The 26,157-nt window shown below is 44.8% G+C and overlaps 1 protein-coding gene across 1 annotated transcript; it reads left to right on the top strand.

Annotated features, from left to right (window-relative positions):
• Positions 1–1,026: 1,026 nt before the first annotated feature.
• On the top strand, positions 1,027–24,630 carry LOC110070284 (uncharacterized). Its single transcript, XM_078386816.1, has 7 exons — positions 1,027–6,648; positions 7,117–7,938; positions 10,176–10,302; positions 13,103–14,286; positions 20,150–20,905; positions 21,312–21,441; positions 23,204–24,630. The coding sequence occupies exons 1-7, from the start codon at positions 6,640–6,642 to the stop codon at positions 23,926–23,928; spliced, it is 3,753 nt and encodes a 1,250-aa protein (XP_078242942.1). The 5' UTR covers positions 1,027–6,639; the 3' UTR covers positions 23,929–24,630.
• The last annotated feature ends 1,527 nt before the right edge of the window (positions 24,631–26,157 follow it).

Below are 26,157 nucleotides of genomic sequence, written 5' to 3' on the forward strand. Positions count from 1 at the left end.
GATCTGCAATGGAATGTACTAGATCCACGCAGTAAGTGCCTTTAAATGAGATACAGATGAGGCAAGGATTACTTGCCACAGAGAGGGTTTCTAAGCTACAATCAACTTTATGATGACTTCTCCCAGCCTCATCATGGCCAGAAAGAATTTGCCAAAGAGAAGAAAATAATAAAATTATCTCCCTGGCAGCCACTTAAAGGCAATAGACATTCTAGAGAGAACTCAAGTAACTTGAGTTCTTTGCTTGTTTGTTTGTGAAAAAATGTCCAAAGCAATTTTGTTCAAATCAATTGTACCATCCCACAACGTTTCTTTCTTTCTAATAACTTATAAGAGGGGGCATTTTTAAAGCATAAAACAGCATTTCAGGCAAGTCTGTTCTGGATTCCAGAAGGGGTCCCCAATTTTTTCACCCCGCAGACCAGCTGGGGAAGGCAGGGCACCCCCACGCTTGTGCACATGTGCGAACAAGCACATTCGCTCACACACACACACAAACAGGTGTGCAGTATTGCACATGTGCAAACGGCAGTGTGGCACTTGTGCAGGCGCTCACTCACTTGTGCACATGCGCAAATGGCAGCGTGGCACTTGTCTGGGCATGCTTGCACTCATGCGCATGCGCAAATAGCGGTGCGGCACTCGCATGGGCACGCTGGAGAGAGAGTGTATGCGTGAATCAGCCGTGTGGGGGTGAGTGTGTGTGGGAGCGGGGCAGGAGGTCTGTCTCCATGGCCCGGTCCCAGTCAGGCCACGGACCGGCACTGGGCCGTGGACCGGGGTTGGAGACCTCTCGTATAGTTCATCCCTTAGAACAGAATGGCCAATAGAACAGAAATAATAAGCAAAAAAATGGAATTTATACCGTTTCAGCTCCTCGGTACTGCCACTTTGGGTAGAACACACTTTTGACTCAGAGCAGAGAAAGAAGCCAAGAGAGAACATTTAATGTTTCAGTCTAATATAGTATCTTTCTTGATCAAGTTTGATCAATACAGTACTTTAGTGTGTCTATTCTCTTGGAACAAAGTTAAAGAAGCTTGGTTCTCAAATCCTTTGGACTACAACTAACATTGGCCATGCTGGGTGGGGCTTCTAAAACTTTAGGTGGCGAATGTGTAGGGGCAACAGACTCCCCACCTAGTCCCCAGTGGCTGGGACAATGTACATGGAGTCCCTCTGTCTGCCTTCATCTTTTTAAAAAAATAACTATAGCATAAACATAAACATAAAACACACAAACCAAAATAAAATTTAATCGTGCTCCCCACCACCATAGATGGGACCTCTTGCTGTAATCTTCTTCTTCCTCCATCTATATTCTTCTTCTTTTATTGTCCTCTTCTCCAGAACTGCATTGATTCTTGATTTGGAGCTTTCCCTTTTCCTTTTGTTAACACATATTCCAAAAATCTGCCCCATGTTTCATAAAAATTATTCTTTTTCAACTCTCCTTTCCTAACCTTTAAATTACAAGTTAGTTTATCATTTATAGCTATATTCTATATTTCATTATACCATTCATCGATTTGAACTTCAGATTTTGATTTCCATTGCCTAGCTATTATCAGTCTAGCTACTGCTGATAAATTGGTTATCAATTCTTTAGTCATCTTATCATATTCCACATTCTCAAATATTGATAACAAAGCAATCTCGGAATTAAATTCTATATCTTTTTCACATATGTCATTTAATTCTTTAAAATTTTGTTTCCAAAATCTTTGTATGTATCAATTTCTTTCTCGCATTTCCAACAGACATTCGGATAACTAGCATTAATTTTATTTAATTTTATTGGTGTTAAATACCACCTTAGACCCAGTTTAAAAAAGTTTTCCCTTATTCTCACTGACATAAATCTTAAAACTCTCATTTTCCATATCTTCTTCCATTCTTCCTAATTTATTCTTTTTCTAATGTCTTGTTCCCACACTATCTTCGATCCTTCTTTCTTGCTTTTTTTCTTCCTCTAAATCAGGAAGTCCATAAATTTTACTCACTGTACCCTTTACTGAATCAGTCATCTGAATGTCTTTAGATGATAATAAGAATTGTTCATACTTTATGCATTCTCTACCTTTGTTATATTTCTTTACCCATTCATTAGTCCATCTTTCTAATTGTATATAATTCATCCATGAAATATTCTTATTCTGAAATATTTCTCCCCACGGAAATTCCAAAGCTCTGAGAACAATACATTTCTCCTTTTTTCATTCACATGCCCAGCCTGAAGCATTTTGCTACCCAAGACACAGCACAGATGCCCATCTCCTGTCAAAGCGCATGGGATTGTTGCATGAGGCATGAGGTAATAATGGTAACAAGTGTGGCATGAGGTAATAATGGTAACAAGTAGCAATTTACTGCCTTTAGTGACATAAAAAATATATCTGATGCCTGATGTGGCCGCATCACTCTGCCTCATCTTGAGGCTGGCCATGTTTAGCCAGAGAATTCCTGTTTCGGGTTCTTTTTAAAATTGATTATTCTGTATTTCAATTGCCATTATTGTGGTAGGCAGTTTAATACATTAGGACTGGGGTACCTCTCACTCAGGGTTGGTACAAAACTAATTCCAAGTAACTAAAGTGCATGGAACTAGTTACTTTTGGGTAATCCAGAATGTGCTTAGTGGTTACAAAGTAATTTTTTTCCCCAGGTCAAAATCCTATTGGTGTTTCATGCTAATATAAGGCAAACGGCCTCAGGTTAAGAAAACTGTAGACATTCTCTGTCGTATGCTGAATCTTGCAGCTCCTTATTGAACAGCTTATACTGTATCTACTTGAGGTTATTTACCTCCAAAAGTTATGCCATTTGGGTTACGCTTGTGAGTGTAACTGAAAGAGTTTTGGCCAATGAATTACAGCTAGTTATTTTCATAAGTTAATTTTAATAGCATTTAAAGGCATTTTAAATGCTAGTGATATAATTTATTATTCTGCCACAGGGGAAGAAAGAGGCAATACCCAGCATGGTGCGATGGACAGAGTGATGGATTAGGACTCAGGAGGCCTGAGTTCAAATCCCTGTTCAGCCATGGAAATTCACAGGAGGTGTGGAGTTGGTAGAACTGGAGTGTGGAAGTTCGATGCCCCAACGTGCTTCCCTACAGATAGCAAGCTATGCAAGTGGGTCTAGGGGGTCTTCCCAGAAGAAGAGAGAGCTGAACTACTTCTGAGTAGTACCTGCCGAGAAAACCATGGCAGCATTATTTGGGTAAGGAACGGATTTTATTTTCGATATGTCATCGTACGTGAATCATGCCGTGTAGCCAGTAAGAATAAATTATTGCTATTTAGTATGTAAAAGCTTCTGACTTCTACACAAAAGAGAAAAAAAATACTGCCTGTTAGGGTTCCTTGTACAGAAACCAAAAGCCAGTTCAGATTTCCTACCTTGGGACCTTATTCTAACATAGATTCTGCCCGTACAGAATAATTGCTGGACTTTTCCAAATTGATCCCCACACACTCCGGCTGGGCAGCACCCGGCCTGAATCAAAGTCTTGTGGCACTGGGAATCAGATCGGTTTTCTATATTTTAGTGGTTCATGAACAGCATGACCTCCAGTTGCTTTTCACTCTGAGGACTTTTATTCTCAGTTTTAAGAATTCGTAAAATGTTATATTAAGACAACCACCCGACTCAAATGTTTACTGTCTCTGTATATCTTATATTATGTTTTTTTTATCTTTGAGTTTTCGGGTCTATGACTGTAGAATAAAACTTAACACTCTGATAGAGAAATCATCGCATCTAACAGGACTGGAGGTTTTTTTGTTTTTGTTTGTTTGTTTGTTTTTGGGTAGTGCCTTGTTTTGATTTCCCCCCTGCCTTTTAGGAATACCTCCTCCCAAAATAAAATTAAAAAAAATCAGACCAAGGTCTTGTGACACTTTGAAATCAGTGTGAAACGACCTTGGAAATTCTGCGTTCAGAAAAATGTTGGGGTTGTAGGAAAGGAAACCCAGAGTAATCCCTGGAAAGAGGAATTCTTGCAAACCCAGAATGAGAGAACTGAGTCCTAGAGAGGCTTCAGGCGGCTTATCTTTATTTATTTATTTAAAGAGGATCAGGATGTGAATTGTGACATCCTCTTCCTGGTTTGACTCCTCCTCCTGAAAGTAGCTTTTGGGGGGGGGGGAATTGCATGCATGGTTTTCCCACCCACCCTCACCCCCATTCCATAGGAATTTCAGGAAAAGAAAAAAGATATATATATATATATATATATATATTTTCCAAGCAGGGATTCTCTTAAATGTAGATGGCAAACAAGAGAGAGATTGGGTGAGTTGGAGGCTGGAGGGGTGGGAGGGAATATTAATCCAGCATGGAAATGTTTTGCATCTCATTCGGAACAGAGTAGACTATGTCTAGATGGGTGGCATAAAAATGCAATAAATAAATAAATAAATAAAATACCAGAATCTGGGAAATGGCTAGTAGTGAGCTATAGGCACTGAGTCCTCACCACCTTCTGTGTTGCAGGCATGTTATAGAGGGGGTTAGTAGCCCCCTCTTTTAAGGCAACCTTCCCCGGATCCTGGCTTCATCACAAGTCTTGGACTACAGCCCCCATCACTCTTTCACAGCTGCCTGTGGGCCATGGGAGTTGTAGTCTAGAACCTCTGGAAAGAACCCAGATTGTGGAAGACTTTTTCCAAGATTTGCAGACAACGCGGCAGGCAGAATTTGGGTGCGCGTGTGAATGGGGTGGGAACCTGCAGTTAAAAACCTGCAGGCATTTTCAGTTTAAAAAAACCCAAAAAGCATAATGCCCAGGGCATCCCATTGAACGTTATTATGCTGTACTCATGAGTCTGTTGGTCTTTAATATGTGCCACGATTCCTTGTTTTCTGTCTTAATGCCTTTTAATGCAACAGACCGACTTAACAACAAAGAGCCTTTGTGATATTTTCAAGCAGTGGCTCCCAACCTTGGGACCCCAGAGGTTCTTGGACTAAAACTCCACGCAGCCTTCACCAATGGCTATATTGGACAGGATTTATGGGAATTGTAGTCCAAGAACATCTGGGCGACTCAAACCGGCGTGTCTTTTAAGTTGTTTCTACCAAGGGAGATTTTGCATATAGTGCAGCTTTTTCCAGAGGGGTGGTGCATGCTGTTTGATGTAGCAAATAAAACAACTACCCAAAACTCTTTGGCACCTGAAAGATCAAACAATGATTATTGTAGCGTGAGCTGTCACGAACTGCAAAGCCCATTTCTTCGAATGCATGATGCAATGCCACAGATTAATACTGTATAAGGTGGGAGTGGGAACTAGGGTACTATAGATAATGCAAAGGTATTGACGTCATAATGACAAAGAATGATGATATAGTTCTATACATGAGTGAGCTTCTCCTCACAGATTTCCATTCTCATACAGCTAAAATAGGTATATTTTATTGCCACAACAGTTGGAGTTGTGTTAGTCGGTGGGAGCAAAAACACCAAAGAGTTTGTGGCACTTGAAAAACTAACAAATGTTGTGCATGTTATGAGGGACTTGCTCCCTTGGAAACAAGTTTAGGCTAATAGCCACCATGTTCTGAGGGAGGATTTTCAAGGACCTCCCTCTGAAGGAGGAGAGGAAGGGTGAAGAATAACATGGCATATTTTGCTCAGAAGTAACTACAGTGGTGCCCCACATAGCGACGATAATCCGTGCGGAAAAAATCGTCGCTATCTGGATTCGTCGCTATGCGGGGGAAAAAACCCATAGGAATGCTTTAAAACACATTTAATGCGTTCCTGTGGGGGGAAAACTCACCGCTATGCAGAAATCCTCCATCCGGCCGCCATTTTCGCTGCCCGGTAAGCGAGAACAGGGCACGAAAACGCTGCGGGTGGCCATTTTTTATTCCAGTAGCCATTTTGGAACCGCCGACCAGCTCTTTTTAAAACATCGCTATGTGAAAATCGGTAAGCGAAACGCTTACCGATCATCGCAAAGCGATGTTTTCCCTATCTAAAACATCGCAATGCGATCGCAAAAGCGATCGCAAAAAACGCGTCGCTATGCAGATTCGTCGTTAAACAGTGCGCTCGTTAAGCAAGGCACCACTGCACTTGAAAATAATTCATTTTTTTCCTAGTAACAAAAAAGTAAGTGTCATAGAGGTTGTAAGTTAATGAGGAGAATCATGAATGCTTTTAGAGTATAACTTCATTGTTTTTCTCTTTTTTTATCTCATCATCATGGCTGCTTTGATTTCGGATGTTGCAGCTCAAAATAATGAACTATTGTGTGTTCAAATTAAATTCTAGTGTTTTATTGTTTAAAACTGATGTCAGACCTCATTATTTAGTTGTGTTTTGATGACAGGCTAGTAGCTTTTAGCATTCTGAGAAAGAGAAACAAACTAAAAGCATTTTAGTTCCTTTTCAAAACCGGGAAATAGCTGGAACTACTTTTTCAAGCCTTAAAACTAATGGAAAATCAGTGGGTTTCAACCTCCAGATATTTTGGATTTCCGTACTCAGCCCTTGGCCAGGCTGTCCAAGGCTCTAGGAATTGAAGTACAAATCATTATTTTCTACACAGCGTGGTGAGGAGCATGATCATTTGAAAGGCTAAATACAATTATTAGTTTCAACTGAAGTAGGCCCATTAAACAAACATGGTGTTGGTAAGTCACCATTTAAGTAAACTCTGTTGATTCCATGGGCCCATCTAGTTGGAAAGCTGGCTGGATAGCTCAGTGAGTTAGGTATCTGTCTGTGAAGCCAGAGGTTAGGTGTTCAATTCCCCACTTGTGCCTTGTGGGAGAAGAGCCAGCCTGGGTAGCCTTGGGCAAGTTGCACAATCCCAGGGCTCCCCCTAGAGAAAGGGAAAGGTCAACCACTTCTGAGTACTCTCTACCTGGAAAACCCTGGAAAAGGGTTGCCATAAGTCAGAATGGACTTCATGGCACCTGAGGGTGATGATAACCTAGTTGGAACCAACAACTGGATTCAGTCCGGAGTATTTGACATGTGACAGGACTCCAGGTTTAGTTTCCAGGAATAGTGCTTTTGCTCTAAATTGTTATTTTCATGTTTGTTTGTTTCCCCCCCTCCCTCTTCATATATGTCCTGTTCCTCTCTTGATTCCTCAGCCAGAAGCTCTACATCCGCGTTCGGGTTTCCTCGGTCAATTCTCCAGTTTTCGGCAACGCAATATCATTTCTGGACGGTGTCACCCAAGAATGAAGATGGAGGAGCAGGGCACCATGGGACGTCCTCTAGGAGATCTGTTGCTGCGAGCGAGGAAAGAGCATCATCACCTTCAGCCTGGTGCACTTGAGGGGTCCCTGCAGAGGAGACCACCAGAGGTGAAACAGGAACCAGATGATGGCTCTCTGCAACAATGGGAAACCCAGTGGCAGGAATTCCTAAAGGTGGTGGAGGCCCCGCATTCGGGATGGGGGACCTCGGAACTGAGGGAGGAACCGTGGGACAACGCCAGAGCCTTCCTGGCCTCCTTTGAGCAAGTGGCCAGGGGCTGCCGGTGGCCGAAAGAAGAGTGGACGGCCCGACTCCTGCCGGCTTTGAGCGGAGGGGCCGAGCAGGCCTTTCTTGGTCTGGAGGCCAAAGGCAGAGAGGATTATGGGAAAGTGAAGGCCGCCATCTTGCGCGGGGACGCCCAGAGAAGGGAGGAGCAGCGGCAACGGTTCCGGCGTTTCTGTTACCAAGAAGTGGAGGGGCCAAGAGGAACTTACAGCCGCCTACGGGAGCTTTGCCAACAGTGGCTGAAAGTGGAGAGGCACTCCAAGGAGCAGATCCTGGAGTTCTTGATCCTGGAGCAATTCTTAGCGGTCCTTCCCCCGGAGATCCAGAACTGGGTCGAGGAATATGGCCCGGAGACCTGTTTCCAGGCGGTGACCTTGGCCGAGGATTTTCTTTGGAGGCAGCAAGAGGCAAAGAGACAGGGGAACCCGGTGAGGATCTTTCATGGTGGGACACCTGCTAGATCGCTTTGTGGTTTGGTCTCTGACTGGGGAGCCAGAGGCTGGGAGTTCGATTCCCCATATCTGTCTCCTTGACAGGCGCTGGACTTGATGATCCAGAGGGTCCCTTCCACCGCTGCAGTTCTAAGATAAATATGATTAGTATAATTATTACTTAACAGACCACATAGATTCACTGGGGTTGAGACCTGCCCTTTTCTGAGGCAGACTGAAAATGGCTTGCATAAATCGCAATTATCCTTGTTTACCTGTATTGTGATATTTGAGGGAGGTCGTGAGGGCAGAATAAAGTGGACTATCAAAAGCAATGGACCTGATCGGAATGTAGTTACAGTACTTTCTTGGTGTAACTAGTAATGTTTTCTCATTACAGTGGTGCCCCGCATAACGAGCGATTCGTTTAATGACGAATCCGCTTAGCGATGTGTTTTTTGCAATCCTTTTTGTGATCGCATAGCGATGTTTCTAATGGGAAAACAACGCTTTGTGATGATCGGTAAGTGTTTTGCTTACTGATTTTCGCATAGCGATGTTTTGGGAACAGTTGATCGGTGGTTCCAAAATGGCCACCGGGTAATTAAAATGGCCACCCGCGGCGTTTTCGCGCCCTTTCCTCGCTTACCGGGCAGTGAAAATGGGGGCCGCATGGAGGATTTCCACATAGTGGTGAGTTTATAGTCCATAGGAACGCATTAAACATGTTTTAATGCGTTCCTATGGGCTTTTTGCCCCGCATAGCGACGAATCCACATAGCAACGTTTTTTTTGGAACGGATTATCATCGCTATGCGGGGCAACACTGTACTTTTAAACATCGCTTTCATTTTCAGAGGCACATTAAGAGGAATTTCCGAGGTATATGCCATTCTCATGAATCCTAACCTTGTCCCCAGAATAGGGTCAAAGCAAAAAAGCAAAGTGTGCCGCCTATGTACCGCCCCCATAGAACTTAAGACGCTCTCTGGGCAGTTCATCATTTAATCATGCAGGCTACGCTTTGCACCCCCAGCAAGCTGGGTACTCAGTTTACCAACCTCAGAAGGATGGAAAGCGGAGTCCACCTTGAACCGGCCGCCTGAGCCGGTTGGGATCAAACGCAGGCCATGAGCAAGAGTTCTGACTGCAGTACCTCAGTTCAACCACTGTGCCACCAGGGTCAGTACTTTAGAGCACTGGTTCTTAACCTTGGGTTACTCAGGAGTTTTGGATTGCAACTCCCAGAAGCCTTCACCACCAGCTGTCCTGACTGAGGTTTCTGGGAGTTGCAGTTCAAAAGCATCCGAGTAACAAAGGTTAAGAACCACTGCTTTTAGAGCAGTGGTCTCCAGTCTTGGGCCTCCGGATGTTCTTGGACTTCAACTCCCAGAAATCCTGGCCAGCAGAGGTGGTGGTGAAGGCTTCTGGGAGTTGTAGTCTAAGAACATGTGGAGGCCCAAGGTTGGGGACCACTGCTTTAGAGAGCTTTTTTTTTAAGTTTGAACTAACAGCCAAGGGGGACCCACACACCACCCCTGACCCTTGGGCTGCCAGCCTCTATTGCTTTAAACCGAGAGGGGAATGACTTCCAGAAAGTCGAGTGCCTCCTCAGAAACCCTCATTTTTGCTCTCCAGGGGACATGGGAAGAGGACCAATTTTGACAGGGTCTCTCTTGAGTTGCTTCAGGCAACTTCCTTTTTTTTTTAAACCAGAAGTTATTAAAAGTTAAACCCATTAGAATGGGCTACCTTTTGTCTCTCTCTGCTTTAAATCAACTAATGAATAAACATATTGCGTGGGAGGAAAGGCAGCTCTTTCTACTTTATTTAATTAATTTAATTTAATTAATATATAATATTTTTGCCCTCCCTTTCTCTTTCAAGAGGCTCCGAGGCAGTTTACACATAATCAAAAGACGCAGTTAAAGTTAAAAAACGGTTACGTGTACAAATATTAAAAGACGATCAAATAAATACCACACTGAAAGGCAGTAAACCGTCCAGAGTACACCTTTGGTCTAGACGGGTGAGATAGAAATCCAATAAATAAAATGAAAATAAATAAACAAACAAACAAACATAAGCAGCACGAAAACCGCACTTTGATGCAGTAAAGCACAGCCATCCTTTTAAAAACCTCACTCAGGCAGCTAGTCATGAAGGGAAAGCTTGCCCTTATTGAAGGAAAGTTTGTGTATGGATGTAAATGTGTAAATAATTGATAATTTCAGGTGTCGTCAGAAAGCACGGAGACCATGAGTTCCTCTGAAGCAGGCCCAATCCTGTCTGACGCAGAGCAAACCCAACTGCACGTGGTGACCAAGCAGGAGAATGACCACAGAGACGCTGGCCTGTTGGGTAAGCGTTTCATTGACTGATTTCAACTATTGATTGATTAGTTTCACCTATTTTTTTTACCCCGTCTTTCTCCTTAAAAGGACCCAAGGGGGCTTACATGATTAAGAGACAATATTTAAAAGCCAAAAAAGAGTCAGTCTGCAAATAACTTAAAAAAGATCAAAGAAATACCATGCTAGAAAAGGGTAAAGAAAATCACCACCAAAAACAGATCAAAGCAAATTTTAATTTTATTTTATTATACTGTTTTTATTCTATTTTTATGGGTAGCCACCCAGAGTAGATGGGCAGGGAATGAATGAATGAATGAATGAATGAATGAATGAATGAAATAAATAAATAAATAAATAAATAAACAAATAAATAAATAAATAAAGCAACAAGGCATAACACTCCATTTAAGAAACACTTACAAATTCCTCTCAGAGAGCCAATCACGAATTGAAAGCCTGTCTGAAGAGAAAGGTCTTCATCTGCTTGCAGAAAGACAGCTGACCCTTCGGTCTTGAGGTCAGTGGACTACATGGACATACCCATAGAGGCTGTTCCACATCCTCCGCTCTCAAAATAATTTTCTTTAGCTATTTTATTTTATTTTTTTAGGGTATGGGAGATTGTTGAGGTGGGAGGGGGTATAGTTCCCTCCATCCGTCCCTGCTGCTTAGGCAGTACAAAGGACCTTTTTTAGCAAAATACTTTTAATAACATTATGTTGCTTCATGGGGAGGGGAACAGCTGAATGGACTGAGGGACCTAAGCAGTTAGTTGCCCACGTGCCCGGTTTGGCCCAAAACATGTTTAGACAAAACCTGAAATGAAAAAAAAATTATAAATTGTATGAGCTGTTTTATTTTATCACTTGGGTTCTTCTTATTCAAGGTTTCAAAGATTTATTACAGTCATAAATGAGCAGAAATACAAGGAGGGCCAGCCCTTAATATATGGTATCGGCATTTCTCCAATCTTTTTTTTTCCTGATTGCAGTTATTATTTAGTGAGTCTGCTAAAAAAAAAAATCACACACACACAAAACCCAACAATGCCTCCATGTTGTTTGGGTTGTTTTTAGAGACATAAATCACCGTTAGCATTATCAGGATTTTCTTGCGATCAAACACTGATTACCTTTTGACATCTCCATAAAATCACAGTTTAGAAAGTGATTTTTGGGGGAGCCATACAGTGCTCGGAACATATTAACTAGTGTAGCTGCTTAGCTGTGCTATGTGGGGGACGATGGGAGTTGGAGTCCCTAAAGGGAACCTTTTCCCAAGCTTGGCAAAATAAGCAGTCTGAGAAAAGCACGTTGCAGTACAGATGGGCTAGTGTGTGTTCAGACTACGACTCCCATCAGCCTGAGCCAGCATAGGCAACGGAGAGAAATAATGGGAGTTGTAGTACAGCGCCCTCTAGAAGGCCACAAGTTGCCCATCTTTGTGTTCCCAACATGACCTGTTCCACCCCGAACATTCATTAAGGTGTAGCCTAATAATCAGAAGATAAAATATTAGATTTTTGTTAATATGAAGGCTAGGGGTCTACTCTTTATTTCATGTACTTATTTGCTTACTTATTTACTTAAATTATTTATATGCAGCCTTCCCCCCCCCAATAGGGGACTCACAGCGGCTCCCAACAGATAAAACGTGACTTTTAAAAAGAACACTATATAAATATATTTTAAAAAACAACTAAACATATATTAAGATTTTTTTAAAAAATAAATTCACGTGTTTTTGGACAGTGGTTCTAAGAATTCTCTAAGAATTCCAGGAACCGTAGCTCACAAGCTCAAATCTGTATACCTTCTAGGTTTCTATTGTTGATTCGTTAAAAGAAAAAACAGAAAAGGCAAGGAAACTGCTGTAGTGCTCCCTGGGAGTCATAATTTCATCATCCATTAGGCTTTACATCGGGTACCTCCCAAAGAACTAAGACTCACAGAAGCACTGCAGCAGTTTTTTTTTTTGCTTGTTTACAAATCAGCAACAGGAAAGAAAAGCCAGAGAAGCTGATGGTGCAGGTAAGTAACTTGAAAGTATTTCTCTAGGGAGGGCAAAACCTACAAGGCTCACCGATTTAGGTTTGTGAGCTATAGTTCCTGGAATTCTCCAACAATTCTGGGAATTGTCGTCCAAAAACAGGAAAGTGCACACCCTTTGTGAATTCCACCTCTATTTAGGAAATGTTAATGCTTTGACATACAGTGGTGCCTCGCAAGACGATTGCCTCGCCGGACGAAAAACTAGTTAGATGAATGGGTCCGGCGAGGTTTTTGGTGCCTTGCAAGACGATTCTTCCTATGGCTGTTTTTTGCACAACGAATGCGCTTGCAGAGGCTAGCCCAGCCTTCGGTAAGGCTCTGAAAAGGCTTTCTTTTTTTTCCCCTTTTTCTGCTCGGAGGCTTGCTGAAGGCCGGGGGAAAGGGCACGATCTTCAAAAATGGTGCTGGAGAAGCCTCTGCAAGCACCGCTCGCTGCTCAGAGGGACCCCTGCCAGTCTTCTGATGGTGCAAGGGAAGCCCGGGGGGACCTCCTAAGGCAGCGATACGGGTGAGGGGGCCCCCTGCCAGTCCTCAGATGGTGCTTCCCCAGCTCCCTAACTGATAAGTGACTTTTTAAAAAAAATTCCCATAGGAACGCATTAATTAAATTTCAATGCATTCCTATGGGAAACCGCAGCTCGCAAGACGAAAATATCACAACACGACATTAACCCCGGAACGGATTAATTTCATCTTGCGAGGCACTACTGTAGTTTGACTCAGGCTCTTGTTGAACTTCTGCTTTAATTCCGATAGGTGACGAGTGGAGACGAGACAGTGAGACAGAACTGTATGGGAGTTTAGCGAAAAGAGGAGCCTACGAAGAGCTGAAGGAGAGTATTTGGTCCCAAGAGGGCTCGGCGAGCCAAGAGAGAAACCACGCAGAGGAGAGGACAACCCAATCCCTCCCTGGTCCAGTTGGAGACTTCCATCGGATGTCACCAGAAAACCGGAAAGAGAAGAGAAGGGAAAGGTCCCCCAGTATTCCCTGGGGAGCCCCCATGGAGGAAGAACCAGACGGAAGTCTTGTGTTTGGGAAGAGCCTCCACCACAGGGGGGATTTTACAGAGCATGAAGTGCTTCACGAAGGGACGAGCTCCTATCCGTATTTGGAGTGCGAAGAGAGCTTCGCCCCTAGTACCACGCTTAGATCGCATCAGGGTCTCCTGGCCGTTGACGGGCAGTATAGAAGTTCGGACTTGAGCCCGAGCTTAGGGGACCCGTCAAGCCTCCCAAAGCACCCCAGGATCCCCAGAGGGGAGAAGCTGTATAAATGCTTGGAGTGCGGCAAGTGCTTCGGCCGCAGCGCCCACCTGACTTCACACCAGATCATCCACACTGGGGAGAAACCCTACCAGTGCTTAGAATGCGGGAAGAGTTTTGTCCAGAGCGCTCACCTGGCCTCGCATCAGATCATCCACACTGGGGAGAAACCCTACCAGTGCCCTGAGTGCGGGAAAAGCTTCAACAAAAGCACGAACTTCCTTAGGCACCAGAAGATTCACAAAGGGGAGAAGCCGCACCGATGCCCGGACTGTAGCAAGAGCTTTTCGGACAAACCGAGCCTTATCCAACATCAAAGAGTTCACACTGGGGAGAAGCCGTACCAGTGCCTGGAATGTGGGAAAAGCTTCAGCCACCGGGGGAGTCTGAGTGCCCATCAGAGGATGCATACGGGAGAGAGGCCGTATACCTGCTCCGAATGCAGCAAGAGCTTCCGGGATCAATCGAGCCTGATCCGGCACAAGAGGATCCACACGGGGGAGAAGCCGTACACATGTCTGGAGTGCGGGAAGAGCTTCAGCCAGAGTACCAACCTGACTTTGCATCAGAGGATCCATGCGGAAGGGAAGCTCTCCCACGAACCTCCCTCTCTGCTCAACGCAGGCATGACTGTGTTAGTCTTTTCAGCCAATCCTGCAAAAAGTCTAGTGGCGTCGTGAAAAACTGGATCACTTCTTTTGTTGCCCCGTAAAATGTCACAAGATTCCGACCCCTTTGTCACAGGCATGCGCTTAGGCCAGTGGTACACTAGAACCCTTTATCTTCAGGATCAGTATCCACTGATTCAGTGATTCATTGTCTGAAAATATTAAAAATGTTGAAAGAAAAATCTTAGAAACCTGTATTTCCAAAGATGAAATTACCATACCTAGTCACTAGAGGGAGCCAGAGACCATCCTATGTACAGGATAGTATTTGCTATTCAAATAGCAATCACTAGAATTTATTTATTTTTCAGCATCTATGGCCGGGGGTAGGGGTGGGGGCTTGAAACCAATTGACCCTGGATAAGGTGGCCTTACTGTAATGGGCAACCAGAGTAGGCCCATTGAATCAGGAAGGATTTGGTGACTCAACTCCTCTGTAACTGTCATACAGTGGGCCTACTCAGATTGTCACCTAACTGCTGGATTTCGTCCAACTGGTTTTTCGAAGCCTACCAAGACATGATTCTATTTTACCATCACTGTATTGTTTTCAGAAGTTCTTGCCTATATTTTTTTTGCCGCTGCTGTTTATATTGTGTATTTCCCTGGGTTGGCTGGAATAATTTAATTATATTTTTATTCTTGTATATTAATGGGTGTGTATTAAGTAATAAAATTGTATAAATCTGTGGTGTGTGCAAAGGGGCTCCTGTGGAGGCACATTCCAAAATTCCCACGAAAGAAGGAGGACCCAGTGGGACGGACGTACAACAGGGTTGCGATGCGGAACTCTCCCATTCGAAGGTGTACTCTTTTGGTAGCGTCTGTTTCACTCTCCACCCGCCTCAGTTTGCAAGTTATTTGCCTGGGGAGGAAGATGGCTCCATATGCTCGCTGGAGGGAAAGAGAGAAAGAAATGTAGCCCATAATACATCTGAAGTTTTTCTTCATTGTAAATGCCTGAAGAACCAGATAGTAGGATGTGTTGAACCAGTCTATACACGCGGCTTGCATTTTTAAATGAACCCCTTGCAAAAAAAAAAAAGTTAAGTAGAATAAATACAAACTGGCATACAGCCTTCGGTATTTTGATTCTTAAGGCTGTGGAGTTTTGGGGTTTTTTGGGGGGTCGGTGGGTCCCGTCCCCCCCTTTACAAGGGGCATCCCAACTCAGCTCTTGCAAAGCCAAGCCTGTCACTTCCTTTACGGAATCGGTCCATCTTTTATTTGGCCTTCCTCTTTTCCTACTGCCTTTCACGTTTTCCAGCATGATGAGAATCCTGCCTTCTCAGGATGTGCCCAAAATAGGAGAGCCTCGGTTTCAACATTTTTGCCTCCAAAGGTAAGTTCAGGCTTGATTTGATCTTGTTTGTCTGTCTGACAGTCCAGGGTATCTGCAATCCAGCACCATATTTCAAATGAATCTTTTTTTTCCCCCTGTTCGCTTTCTTCACTGTCCTACTTTCTCACCCATACACGGTGATTGGAAATACAAGAGGGTGGATGATCTTGGTCTCGGTTCCAGTAACACATTGTTGCGCTTGATGATCTTTTCTAATTCCTTTCATTGCTATCCTACCAAATCGCAGTCTTCTTCTGATTTCTTGGCTGCTGCCTTCCTTTGGATGGATGATTGAACCAAGGCATACAAAATTGCCAACTGTTTCAATTTCTTCATTGTCGGCACTAAAATTGGCTAATTCTTCTGTAATCATGATTTTTATCTTTTTAATATCTCTGAAGATTCTCAGTCATCCAGGTTTGGTTATCTGGAGGTTGAGTCATGGCAACTAGACCTCTTTCTTATTAGGTTGAAACGTTTTGCTACTCATCCAAGTAGCTTCTTCAGGTCTGAGGAGAGTTGGTGGGAGAAAGTTATCTTTTTAATGTTCAGCTGCAGTCTTGTGTCTTTCATTAGAAGTTATTGCATGTCCTTGCTCCTTTCTACCAGTAAGATGGTCTCATTTGCAGATCCTGAAGCTGAGGCTCCAGTACTTTGGCCATCTCAGGAGAGGAGAAGACTCCCTGGAAAAGACCCTGATGTTAGGAAGGTGTGAAGGCAAGAGGAGAAGGGGACGACCGAGGATGAGATGGTTGGACAGTGTCATTGAAGCGACCAACGTGAATTAGACCGATCTCCGGGAGGCAGTGGAAGATAGGAGGGCCTGGCGTGCTCTGGTCCATCGGGTCACAAAGAGTCGGACACGACTGAACGACTAAACAACAACAACCCCATTCAGTACAGGCTGCATCCCTCTCTCCTAGTTTTCCTTATGACTGACCAGAAGCTCCATCTGTCTCATCTGAATTAAGTTTCAATTTGTTAGCCCTCATCCAGTCCACCACTGACAAAAGACACTGGTTTAAGCACAGAACAGATTCCTTGGAATCAGACGGGAAAGAGAGAAAACATCTGAGTGTCATCACTGTACTGATGGTATTGAATCCAAAAACTCCAGAAAATGTGTCCCCAATGGTTTCATGTAGATGTTGAAAAACACAGGGTACAGGGTTGAGCCCTGAGGGACACCGCAGGCCAACGGCCACTGTGTTGAAGAAGAGTCCCCCACACACACACCACCACCTGAGTCCAACCATCCAGGAAGGATTGGAACCCATGTACCTCCAAGACCCATCCCAGAAAGGGCGATGGTTTTGAAACCTGACACCCTCCCCCCGGATCCAGTTCTCGGTGTAGGTCATCCACCATGTTGACCCAAGCCGTGTCTATTCCGTAACCAGGCCTGAAGCCAGACTGAAATGGCTCAAGCAACCTCTTCAATCAGGAACCTCTGGAGCTGAGAGGACGCTCCCAGCCCTTCCCCAAAAATGCATTATGGAGACTGGTCGATAATTATCCAATACGGGGGGAGGGGGGAGTCAAGGAAGAGTTTTTAAAACCTACTGCCTCCTTTAGAAATTCTGGCACCATGCCTTATTGAACGGAGTCATTTACCCCTGCCCTTACTGGCCCAGTCGTGTGCCCCGCTCCTTCACAGGAGACAGCTGCTGTCCTGTTAGGCTGTGATGTGAGGAATGCACTCTGTACATGCTCCGAGACTATACTATAAAATGTGTAAATACTTGGTTAGCTAGTCTTCTTGTTTTCTTGCGCTTGCTCCATATTCTTCCAACTTTAGACTTTATTGCTTCCATCAGAACACTTTGGATGCCTTTTTGAAACTTTTTCCTTTTCACTATATTTAATAAAAATGTTCGCAATCTTTAATAAGAACGTCTCCATTCAATTGTCTCAACTTTTAGCTGCGAGGGTTTGGGGTACCTTAAGTCTTTGCCTTGAACACCCACTGGGAGTTTGTGGGTGTGGTGGCAGTTCTACCTTGCAAGGTTGGTGTTGACAGTCTTAGGCGCTTAACCTTGTGGATTTTTGGAACTCCAGGCAGGCTCCCAAGCCATCACCGCCTTTAACTCTCTTGAGCTCACCCACTCCAGAATCAATAGGGTAATGTGACCAAGTGGTTAGAGCAAGACTCTCTGAACCTTTTCCTTCACAAATTATTGATCTTTTTTCTGCTAATTTTCACTCCTTCATATGAATGTAATCTGGTTTTCTGTATGAAACGTTTGCTTGAACAGGTAACGAGATAAAATGCACACTTATCTGTTACCTTTGCCTACAGAAAGCCATCCTCTCTCTCTCGCTATTCTGTCCTAACCACACCTTCTTGTACTCAGGCACATCCATTTCTTGCAGAACAACGCAGTTCTTTGACACAGTTCAAAGTTTTACCGTAGTCTATAAATCATAGTAATTTTTAAAAAGTAACTAAGGAAACGTTCCTCTTTACATCCACCACTCTGATCCAACTTTTCAATTGCACCAACAAAGTAACTCCCTTGCTCCTCATTGCTTTGTTGTTGAAACGCTCCCACCAAAACATTACTAGGGACTAGACTGACGACGTTACTTGGTAACTCGTTAGCTTTCCAGCTCCGAACCCCACCCCACCCCCAGCCGATCACTCGCATTTTTGCCACCGTGGACGGCGCTTGGCACGCCACCGGCAAGGGTTAAGACCAAAGAGTTCTTCTTCCTAGACGGAGCCGGAAGAAAAGCGAAACAAGTTTCCTGTAAGGCCGAGGGGAGGGGGGGAGAGGAAAGGGGCGTGGCTTTGGGTTACCCTGTACCTGCAGAAAGACAGCGGGAGAACACTGAGGACTAGAAGGCTGCCTGGAGAAGTGAGCGGACGAGGTGGGGCCTGGAGGAAGAGAGGGCTGGTGCCTTTCTTGTCCCTAAAAAGGTTATTTCATTCTTCCCACCTCCCTCCAGTTCGGATCCTGGTACCTGGAGCAGGTCTTTCCAATCCCCCTCCGCTGTCTTTGCCCTCCCCGTCCTTGTTTAAAGCCACATGGGTTGGATAGTCCGTGCACTTATCCCTTAGGAGCGGGGGAGAAGCAAAGGAAGAGGAAGGGGCAGGGGAGTGTTTTATGGGGAGTGGGATACCGCCCTCACTTTTTGATGATGGTGGGGTAACTTTAGCCATGGGTGCTACAACGCCTAATCAAAATGGCCTTGCCCATGGACACAGTAGTAGTTCCTTTCGGAATTACCAGGGGCTCTCCAGGTGTGGCTGATCACAACTCCCATGATCCCCAGCCACCCTGACTCTTGGCTGGCTGTGGCTTTGGATCAGCAGATCAGGAGGACACACACCATTGGGAAGGCTCAACTCACCTTTCACTTAAATGGTGGCTTAATGGCGGTGGGTTGGGAGGAAAGGCATTTCATTCTTCTCTCCTTAACCCCACGGGAATATTTCTCTGCTCGCTTGGCATAACATTCCTGCTGGTTGAAGGAGTTCCATTTTCTTTTTTGTACATGTGCAGGTATGCATGTCTTTATTTTATTTATTTTATTTTTTTCTTTCATTTATTATTTGTTTTATTATTGTATGTGTTATGGACTATTTGTAAAATTCTTATGTTTTCGTATATACCTTATTATGAAGCCACCCAGAGTGGTCGACCAGATCAGATGGGCGGGATATAAATCAAATAAATAAATAAATAAATAAATAAAATATTTGCTCATTAACATATTGGCATTACTGCAATGAACTTATGGTTGTTCTCAACTCCATCTTATACTCATTACAACGCTGTGAATTAGTTCAGGTTGGCAAAATCGTATGAGTTCCACATAACTGATGTGCTGATGCCCCAGTCAAATGCTATGAAGCATCTTATGCCACACTAGTAAATTTGCCAGTCTTTAAAGAACTCATCTTACTGACTCTGATTGAAAATGTAGTGCTCTCTTAAAAGATTAACAAGTTTTCTTTGGCATAATTTTTATTTTTTATTTTTTTGCACTATAGCTCACTTCATAAAATGGTTGCAGAGCAGGGAATTGAACTCCCAACCTCTAGCTCTACAGCTAGATGCCTAAACCACTGAGCTATCCAGCACTTGTTGGATATTTCTCAAATGAAATGACAGAGATTGAAAAAGTTATTTTGGAGAGAGAGAGAGAGATTCTCTCTCTCAGAATCTGCCAGTAACTATGTTAGCTGGGGATTCTAGCAGCTAAGGTCCAAAATAACTTTTTCTCTCTATATATATATTTAATGACTTGGGTGTTTTCTGTTGATGGGTGGGTACGTGAGTGGTTTATGTCATTATTTGTTGTTAGGCGCCCAGAGTAGTGGCGTGCCACTTGATGAGCAGGATATACATGTAATTAATTAATTACTCCCAAAAGACGTAACTTTCCCGAAATCCCGTTTTAGAAAGCCAATGTATTCATTCTGTTCTTGATTCAAGGTCTCTTCTCCTAGCACGAGGCTCAGCGCCGAAACGTAGGTTGCTGTCATTTCTTCAAGCGCTTCCTATGCTGCCGGGCTAGGTTTAGGGGAGCCCTCGAAGGATGAAAATGGAGCGCCACCACCTTGCAAGTCCCCTCTTCGGAGAGCGATCAGAAGGCAGAAGAAAAGCCTTTCCTGGCTTCCAGGCAGGGGATGTTGGGGAGCTCCTACAGAGGATGCCCAGAGAACAGGTTAAGCAGGAACCGGGCGAGGGTTCGCTTCAGCGATGGGAAGCCCAGTGGCAGGAGTTCTTGAAGACCGTGGAGGCCCCTCAGCCACAGCGGGCTAGTTCCCTGCCGCCGGAGGAGCCCCCACCATGGGACAACACCAAAGCCTTCTTGGCCTCCTTTGAGCAAGTGGCCGAAGCCTGCCAATGGCCCCGGGAAACGTGGGCGGCCCGGCTCCTGCCGGCCCTCCGGGGAGAAGCTGAGCAGGCCTTTCTCAGGATGGCAGCCGGAGACAGAGAGGACTATGGGAAAGTGAAGGCGGCCATCTTGAGAGAAGATGCCCTGAGGCGGGAGAAGCACCGCCAGCACTTCAGGCTTTTCTGCTACCAGGAGGCGGAGGAGCCGAGAGCCGCTTACAGCCGGCTCCAGGAACTTTGCTGCCGGTGGCTGGAGGTCGAGAGGCGCAGCAAGGAGCAGATCTTGGAGCTGCTGATCCTGGAGCAGTTCCTGGCCATCTTGCCCTCGGAGGTCCAAAACTGGGTCAGGGAACACAGGCCTGAGACCTGCTCCCAAGCGGTCACCCTGGCTGAGGATTTCTTACGGGGGCAGCGAGAAGCCAGGAGGCAAGCAAACCAGGTGAGGCCATTACACTGGGCAATGAGTGGGTGCCAGTGGTCAACCAATGGGACAAGGTTTATGGCAGTTCTTCACCTGCACTACAGCAAGGGAGCTGCAGATGCCAATGAGTCAACTATAGGGTGCTTCCTAACCTTGCCAGCTGGGGTTTCTGGGAGTTGTAGTTCTGGGTTACCCAAGGTTGGGAACCACTCCTCTACCTAATTGGTTCCACTCGCCCTTTGCCCTTCTTGTCCAGAGTTTCTTCTATAGTTTAGCTATGGATTCCCCCACTTGCAGCTTCTGGCCGTTAGATCTAGTCTTGCTGGCCTACTACTGAGAATGCATTCAGGCCCCCTCCTAGGAAACCGGCTGTCTTGCCCTCTCAGCTCTGTGTCTCTAAAAGGGCTTTTCTTCCCTCCTCCAGGTTGCTCTTGAGGAGGAGGCCACTCGGAGTTGCACTGAGGCTGTCCAGGCACCCTCTGAGATCGAACAGAGTCACTTGCGCAGCAGGACCAAGCAAGAAAATGAGGAGGAGGAGGAGCCCGGCCTCTCGGGTAAAAGAATAGGGTTGTTGTCAATTCTCAAAGGTCTGGGAGAAATCTCAAGAATTGTTAGGCTCCCCCAGTTCTCCAGGTGGGCAGACCCCAAATTTCAGCCCAAGCCATGCCGGAAGACGAGAACATTAGGAGGTTTTTATGCTATGGAGTGAGGTTGATGCAGAGGTGGGCAACACTTAGCCCATAGGTTCCCAAATTTTTTTTGTCCCGTAGACCACTTGCCCACGTATTTGTTTTCCGTAGAACCCCTGCCTACCTAATATCGCATTTTCCTAAACCTATTAATGTTCAAACGTGTTTTAAGGGTTTAACTACGTGCACGCGCGATGTGTGTGCCCGTATAGCTCAATAATGAGAAGAAATGACAAAATGTCATAGACCCCATTTACAACACACCGAGATTTACCATAAAAAATTTACCAATATTTTTATAAACTTACACATGAATGTAGCACACCACAATACAGATAGTACATAGTACCTAATTAAATAATGTTATGAAATATTATGTGCACAGAATCTGTGCTTGGTGCAATTACAGATCGCCTAAATATTTATTATGATCTGCCTAATAGGATCTGCTTCCGTAGACCCCCATTTACATCTTGGTACCCCTAATTTTTTTCCCTTTCTGACATGGACCCCCTGCAAGTCGAAATCGACCCCTGGGGCTCCATATGATTTAGCCCATGGGCCATGCACAGTAGAGGGATGCTTTCATTCTTGGAAGACTCGATTCCCAGAATTCTCCCAAGAATTCACCAGACAAATGTCTGGGAGTTCCAGGCCACAAATCACATACCTACAGAGATGTACATTTCACTGACCTGGCCTTGCTGCCTGTTGAAAAAGGCAAAGGCTGCTGTGCCTGCTGGGAGACCTAGATCTCGGTGAGATGTGGCATCTCAAGGGGTGTTAGGCTCTGTGGAAGGCCCCTCCCGAAGAACTACACCTCTCGCAAGGACCTAGGCCTCCTAGGAAGCACTGAGGCTGTTGTGTCTTAGGACAGAAAGTAGGCCTCCGGGACCAGGGGTGGGGGTGGGGAAGGGCTCTAAGGAGCCTAGGGGCCATTTCTCCATGGATTGAGGGGCCCCCAGCACCCATGTCCCCATGCTTTTGCACCATTAAAAAAATCTTACTTTTTTAATCACTAGAGGGGGCAGTGTTTTCAGTTTCAACTATAGGTCTTCATTGATACACATGGCAGGGTATAAAAGGAGCCTCCTGGAAGAGTGGAAAGCATTGCAAATACCCTTGGGGGAATCCCTGGGCAAGGGTGTGTAGCCAGCTAATCCTTTCCATCCAAACATGGTGCGTTAAGCACTATGGGACAATGTATGAGAATCCTTGCAAGTACAGCTGCCTTTTTTTTGCTGCAGATGTTCACCCTCCAACATAGGGACAGTGACCATGATGGCAGGGAGCAAGGGTCAATGTAATTCTAGGAGTGGGAAGGAGGAGAACCGAACACCTGGTTTCTGTACGATTCCTAGAGAAGAAAGGTGGGATAAAAATGGACTCCGTAAATGAACTGCTGGATAGCGCAGTGGTTTAGGTGTCTTGTCTATGGAGCCAGAGAGGTTAGGAGTTCGGTTCTCCATTGCGCCTCCTTCAGAGGGGCTAAACTCATAGGGTTCCATCCAGCTCTGCCATTCCAAGAGTGTTGTTGTTGTTAGAACCAGCTAGCCATCGGAATTGTCTTGCTGAAGGATAGGCACCCCATTAGGGGCTGACTGGCTTCCTGCCTTCATTCCACCAGGAGGCGTGTGGCCCTGTGAGGCGGAGGGAGAGTCCGAAGGTTTTTCTTTGGCCCCTGGCCTGCACCAGGAGGTGGGAGACAGCGCCGCCCATCAGGTGAGCCCCAACTGCCTGCAGAGAAGGAATCTGGGGCTGGGCGAGGAGCAGAGGAACAAATCCGTGGCCATCCAGGTGGGCAGCCTCCACGAGCTCCTCAGCCAACAGAGGAGCAAGCGATGCGACAGGTGCCCCGTGTGCGGCAAGATGTTCAGCTGCAAATCGAGCCTGAAGGCGCATCAGAGGGTCCACACCGGAGAGAAACCCTACAAGTGCTCCGAGTGCGGGAAGAGCTTCGTCCAGGTCTCCAACCTGACAGCGCATAAGAGAACCCACACGGGGGAGAGACCGTACGGCTGCTCCGAGTGCGGGAAGAGCTTCAGCCGGAGCGACCATCTGACTTTGCACCAGAGGACGCACACAGGGGAGAAACCGTACATGTGCCTAGAGTGCGGGAAAAGCTTCAGTCAGAGCACCGACCTCACCTCCCATCAGAGAATCCACACGGGAGAGAAGCCTTACAAATGTTTGGAGTGTGGGAAGAATTTCAGCCGGAGCTACCGCCTTACCATACATCAGAGAATGCATACAGGGGAGAAGCCGTACAATTGCTTGGAATGTGGGAAAAGCTTCAGCCGGAGTGATCATCTTTCATCCCATAAAAAAATGCACACAGGGGAAAAGACGTAAAAAAGTGAGACGGGTTTTTCCATAAAACTCAGCTGTCCTTCCTGCCCTAACTGTCTGAACATTCTCAAAGGATACAAACAGTAGAGATTGGAGAAAAAATGGATTTTAAAAATCGAGAATGATTACATATCTTGTGGGGGCTGGAGAGAAATACAAGTGCCTGTTTGGATAATTAGGACCAAAGCAAATTACAGTAGGAGCCCTTATCCACGGGATCAGTATCCACTGATTCACTTATCTATGGTTTGAAAGTATTAAAAATATTAAAAGAAAATTCCTAGAAATATGAATTTCTAAAGATGACATTACCTGAACTGGCCACTAGAGGGAGGCAGAGACCATGCTATGTATAGCGTTTGCTATTAAAATAGTGTTTGCTATAATCATGTTTTTCAGCATCCGTGGGTGAGGGGGAGTTGGAATTTACCTATTGCTGATAAGAGGGTCCTACTGTAGATACAGAGCATAAAAATCAGAAGCAGAGGAAAATAAACAGCTGTTAATGAGGAGAGCACTGTATCTGTATGTGGGTATCTACACTATATCTACACTCATTTTCTTTGCTTTTTTCCTAACTACTTATTGCATGATTGATAAACATTTCCTGTATTTTTTTAAATATTCATGACTTTTTCTTTAGTAATGAATATTTATTTGAGAACAAACTTCTAGATAAACCATACAGTTTTTCACTCTACAAAATTGGCTTGCTGAATTATTAATGTGTTGTTATTTTTAGCACAAAAATACAGTAGTGCCTAGCTAGCTGATGATAATCCGTTCTACTGAAATCACTGTTTAGCGAAATCATTGTCTAGCGAAAAGCATTTCCCCATTGGAATGCATTGAAACCTGTTTAATGTGTTCCAATGGGGAAGAATCGTCATTGTCTAGCAAAGATCGGCCATAGGAAAGCTGCTTTGCGAACCACCAATCAGCTGTTTAAATAGCTGTCTTGCGAAGCTTAGGTCCCAAAAACACCTGTTTTGCGAGTGCGGAGGGAGCTGTCAAAATTGTCGTCTAGCGAAAATTGGTTTGCGAAGCAGGGACCAAACATTGTCTAGCGAAATTCCCCCATAGGAATCACTGTTTTGCGAATCACTATAGCGATCACAAAAAGTCAATGTCTAGCGAAAAAACTGTCATGCGGGGTAACTATCTAGCGAGGCACCACTGTATTTAAAAAGGGAATTCCTCATTACATAGTAGAGAGCTGAGCTAATGAATTCCTCTAGTCAATTTAGCAGTCTCATTTATTTACAGTGCATATTTACTGCTCTAATTAACTTAATTTCCTCTTAGTCCATCCACAGAGCTGGAAATTGTTTAAACCGCCAATATCCTGAAGTGACTTTCTTCTTTAGCCAATCCACAATATCAGCAAATTCAAAGAAGACGATTCACTTTGTTTTGTTTCCAGTTTCTGCACATTTGGAAATGAACCAAAACAGAACAAACCCACCAGCACCAAAATAGTAGACGCTTCTGACAGGGAGCAGAAATGTACGGATAGGACCACTCTGGGGGTAGGCTGGTTCACTCTAGCAAAGAAGGTGCCTCTTCACTGCCTTTAGGAGCAATCTGGAAAACTGGCTAAATATCCGTGTAGTCACCCTCTCAGTGAGACAGGATTGTGAGAAATCATTGAGCCATACCTTGCTTTGAGAACACATTCTGTAATCTTTAAGACATCACCTTGCTGAGAAAGGTCTGCGTAGTCAAAGGTATGGTTTTTCCAGTAGCCATGTATGGAAGTGAGAGCTGGACTACTGTATAAAGAAGGCTGACCACTGAATTGATGCTTTTGAACGGTGGTGCTGGAGGAGACTCTTGAAAGTCCCCTGGACTGCAAGGAGAACAAACCTATCAATTCTAAAGGAAATCAACCCTGAGTGGTCACTGGAAGGACAGATCCTGACGCTGAGGCTCCAATACTTTGGCCATCTCATGAGAAGAGAAGACTCCCTGGAAAAGACCCTGATGTTTGGAAAGTGTGAAGGAAATAGGAGAAGGGGACGACTGAGGATGAGATGGATGGACAGTGTCTGCGAATCAACCAACATGAATTTGACCCAACTCCGGGAGGCAGTGGAAGACAGGAGGGCCTGGCGTGCTCGTCCATGGGGTCACAAAGAGTCGGACACAATGACTAAATAACAACAACAATATATAATTAATACAAGCAATAAGGAATCAGTCTGAGATAAGGCTGAAATGAATTTCTCTACT

This window comes from Pogona vitticeps, chromosome 2 (assembly GCF_051106095.1).
Source record: "Pogona vitticeps strain Pit_001003342236 chromosome 2, PviZW2.1, whole genome shotgun sequence".
NCBI classification, from domain to species: Eukaryota; Metazoa; Chordata; class Lepidosauria; order Squamata; family Agamidae; genus Pogona; species Pogona vitticeps.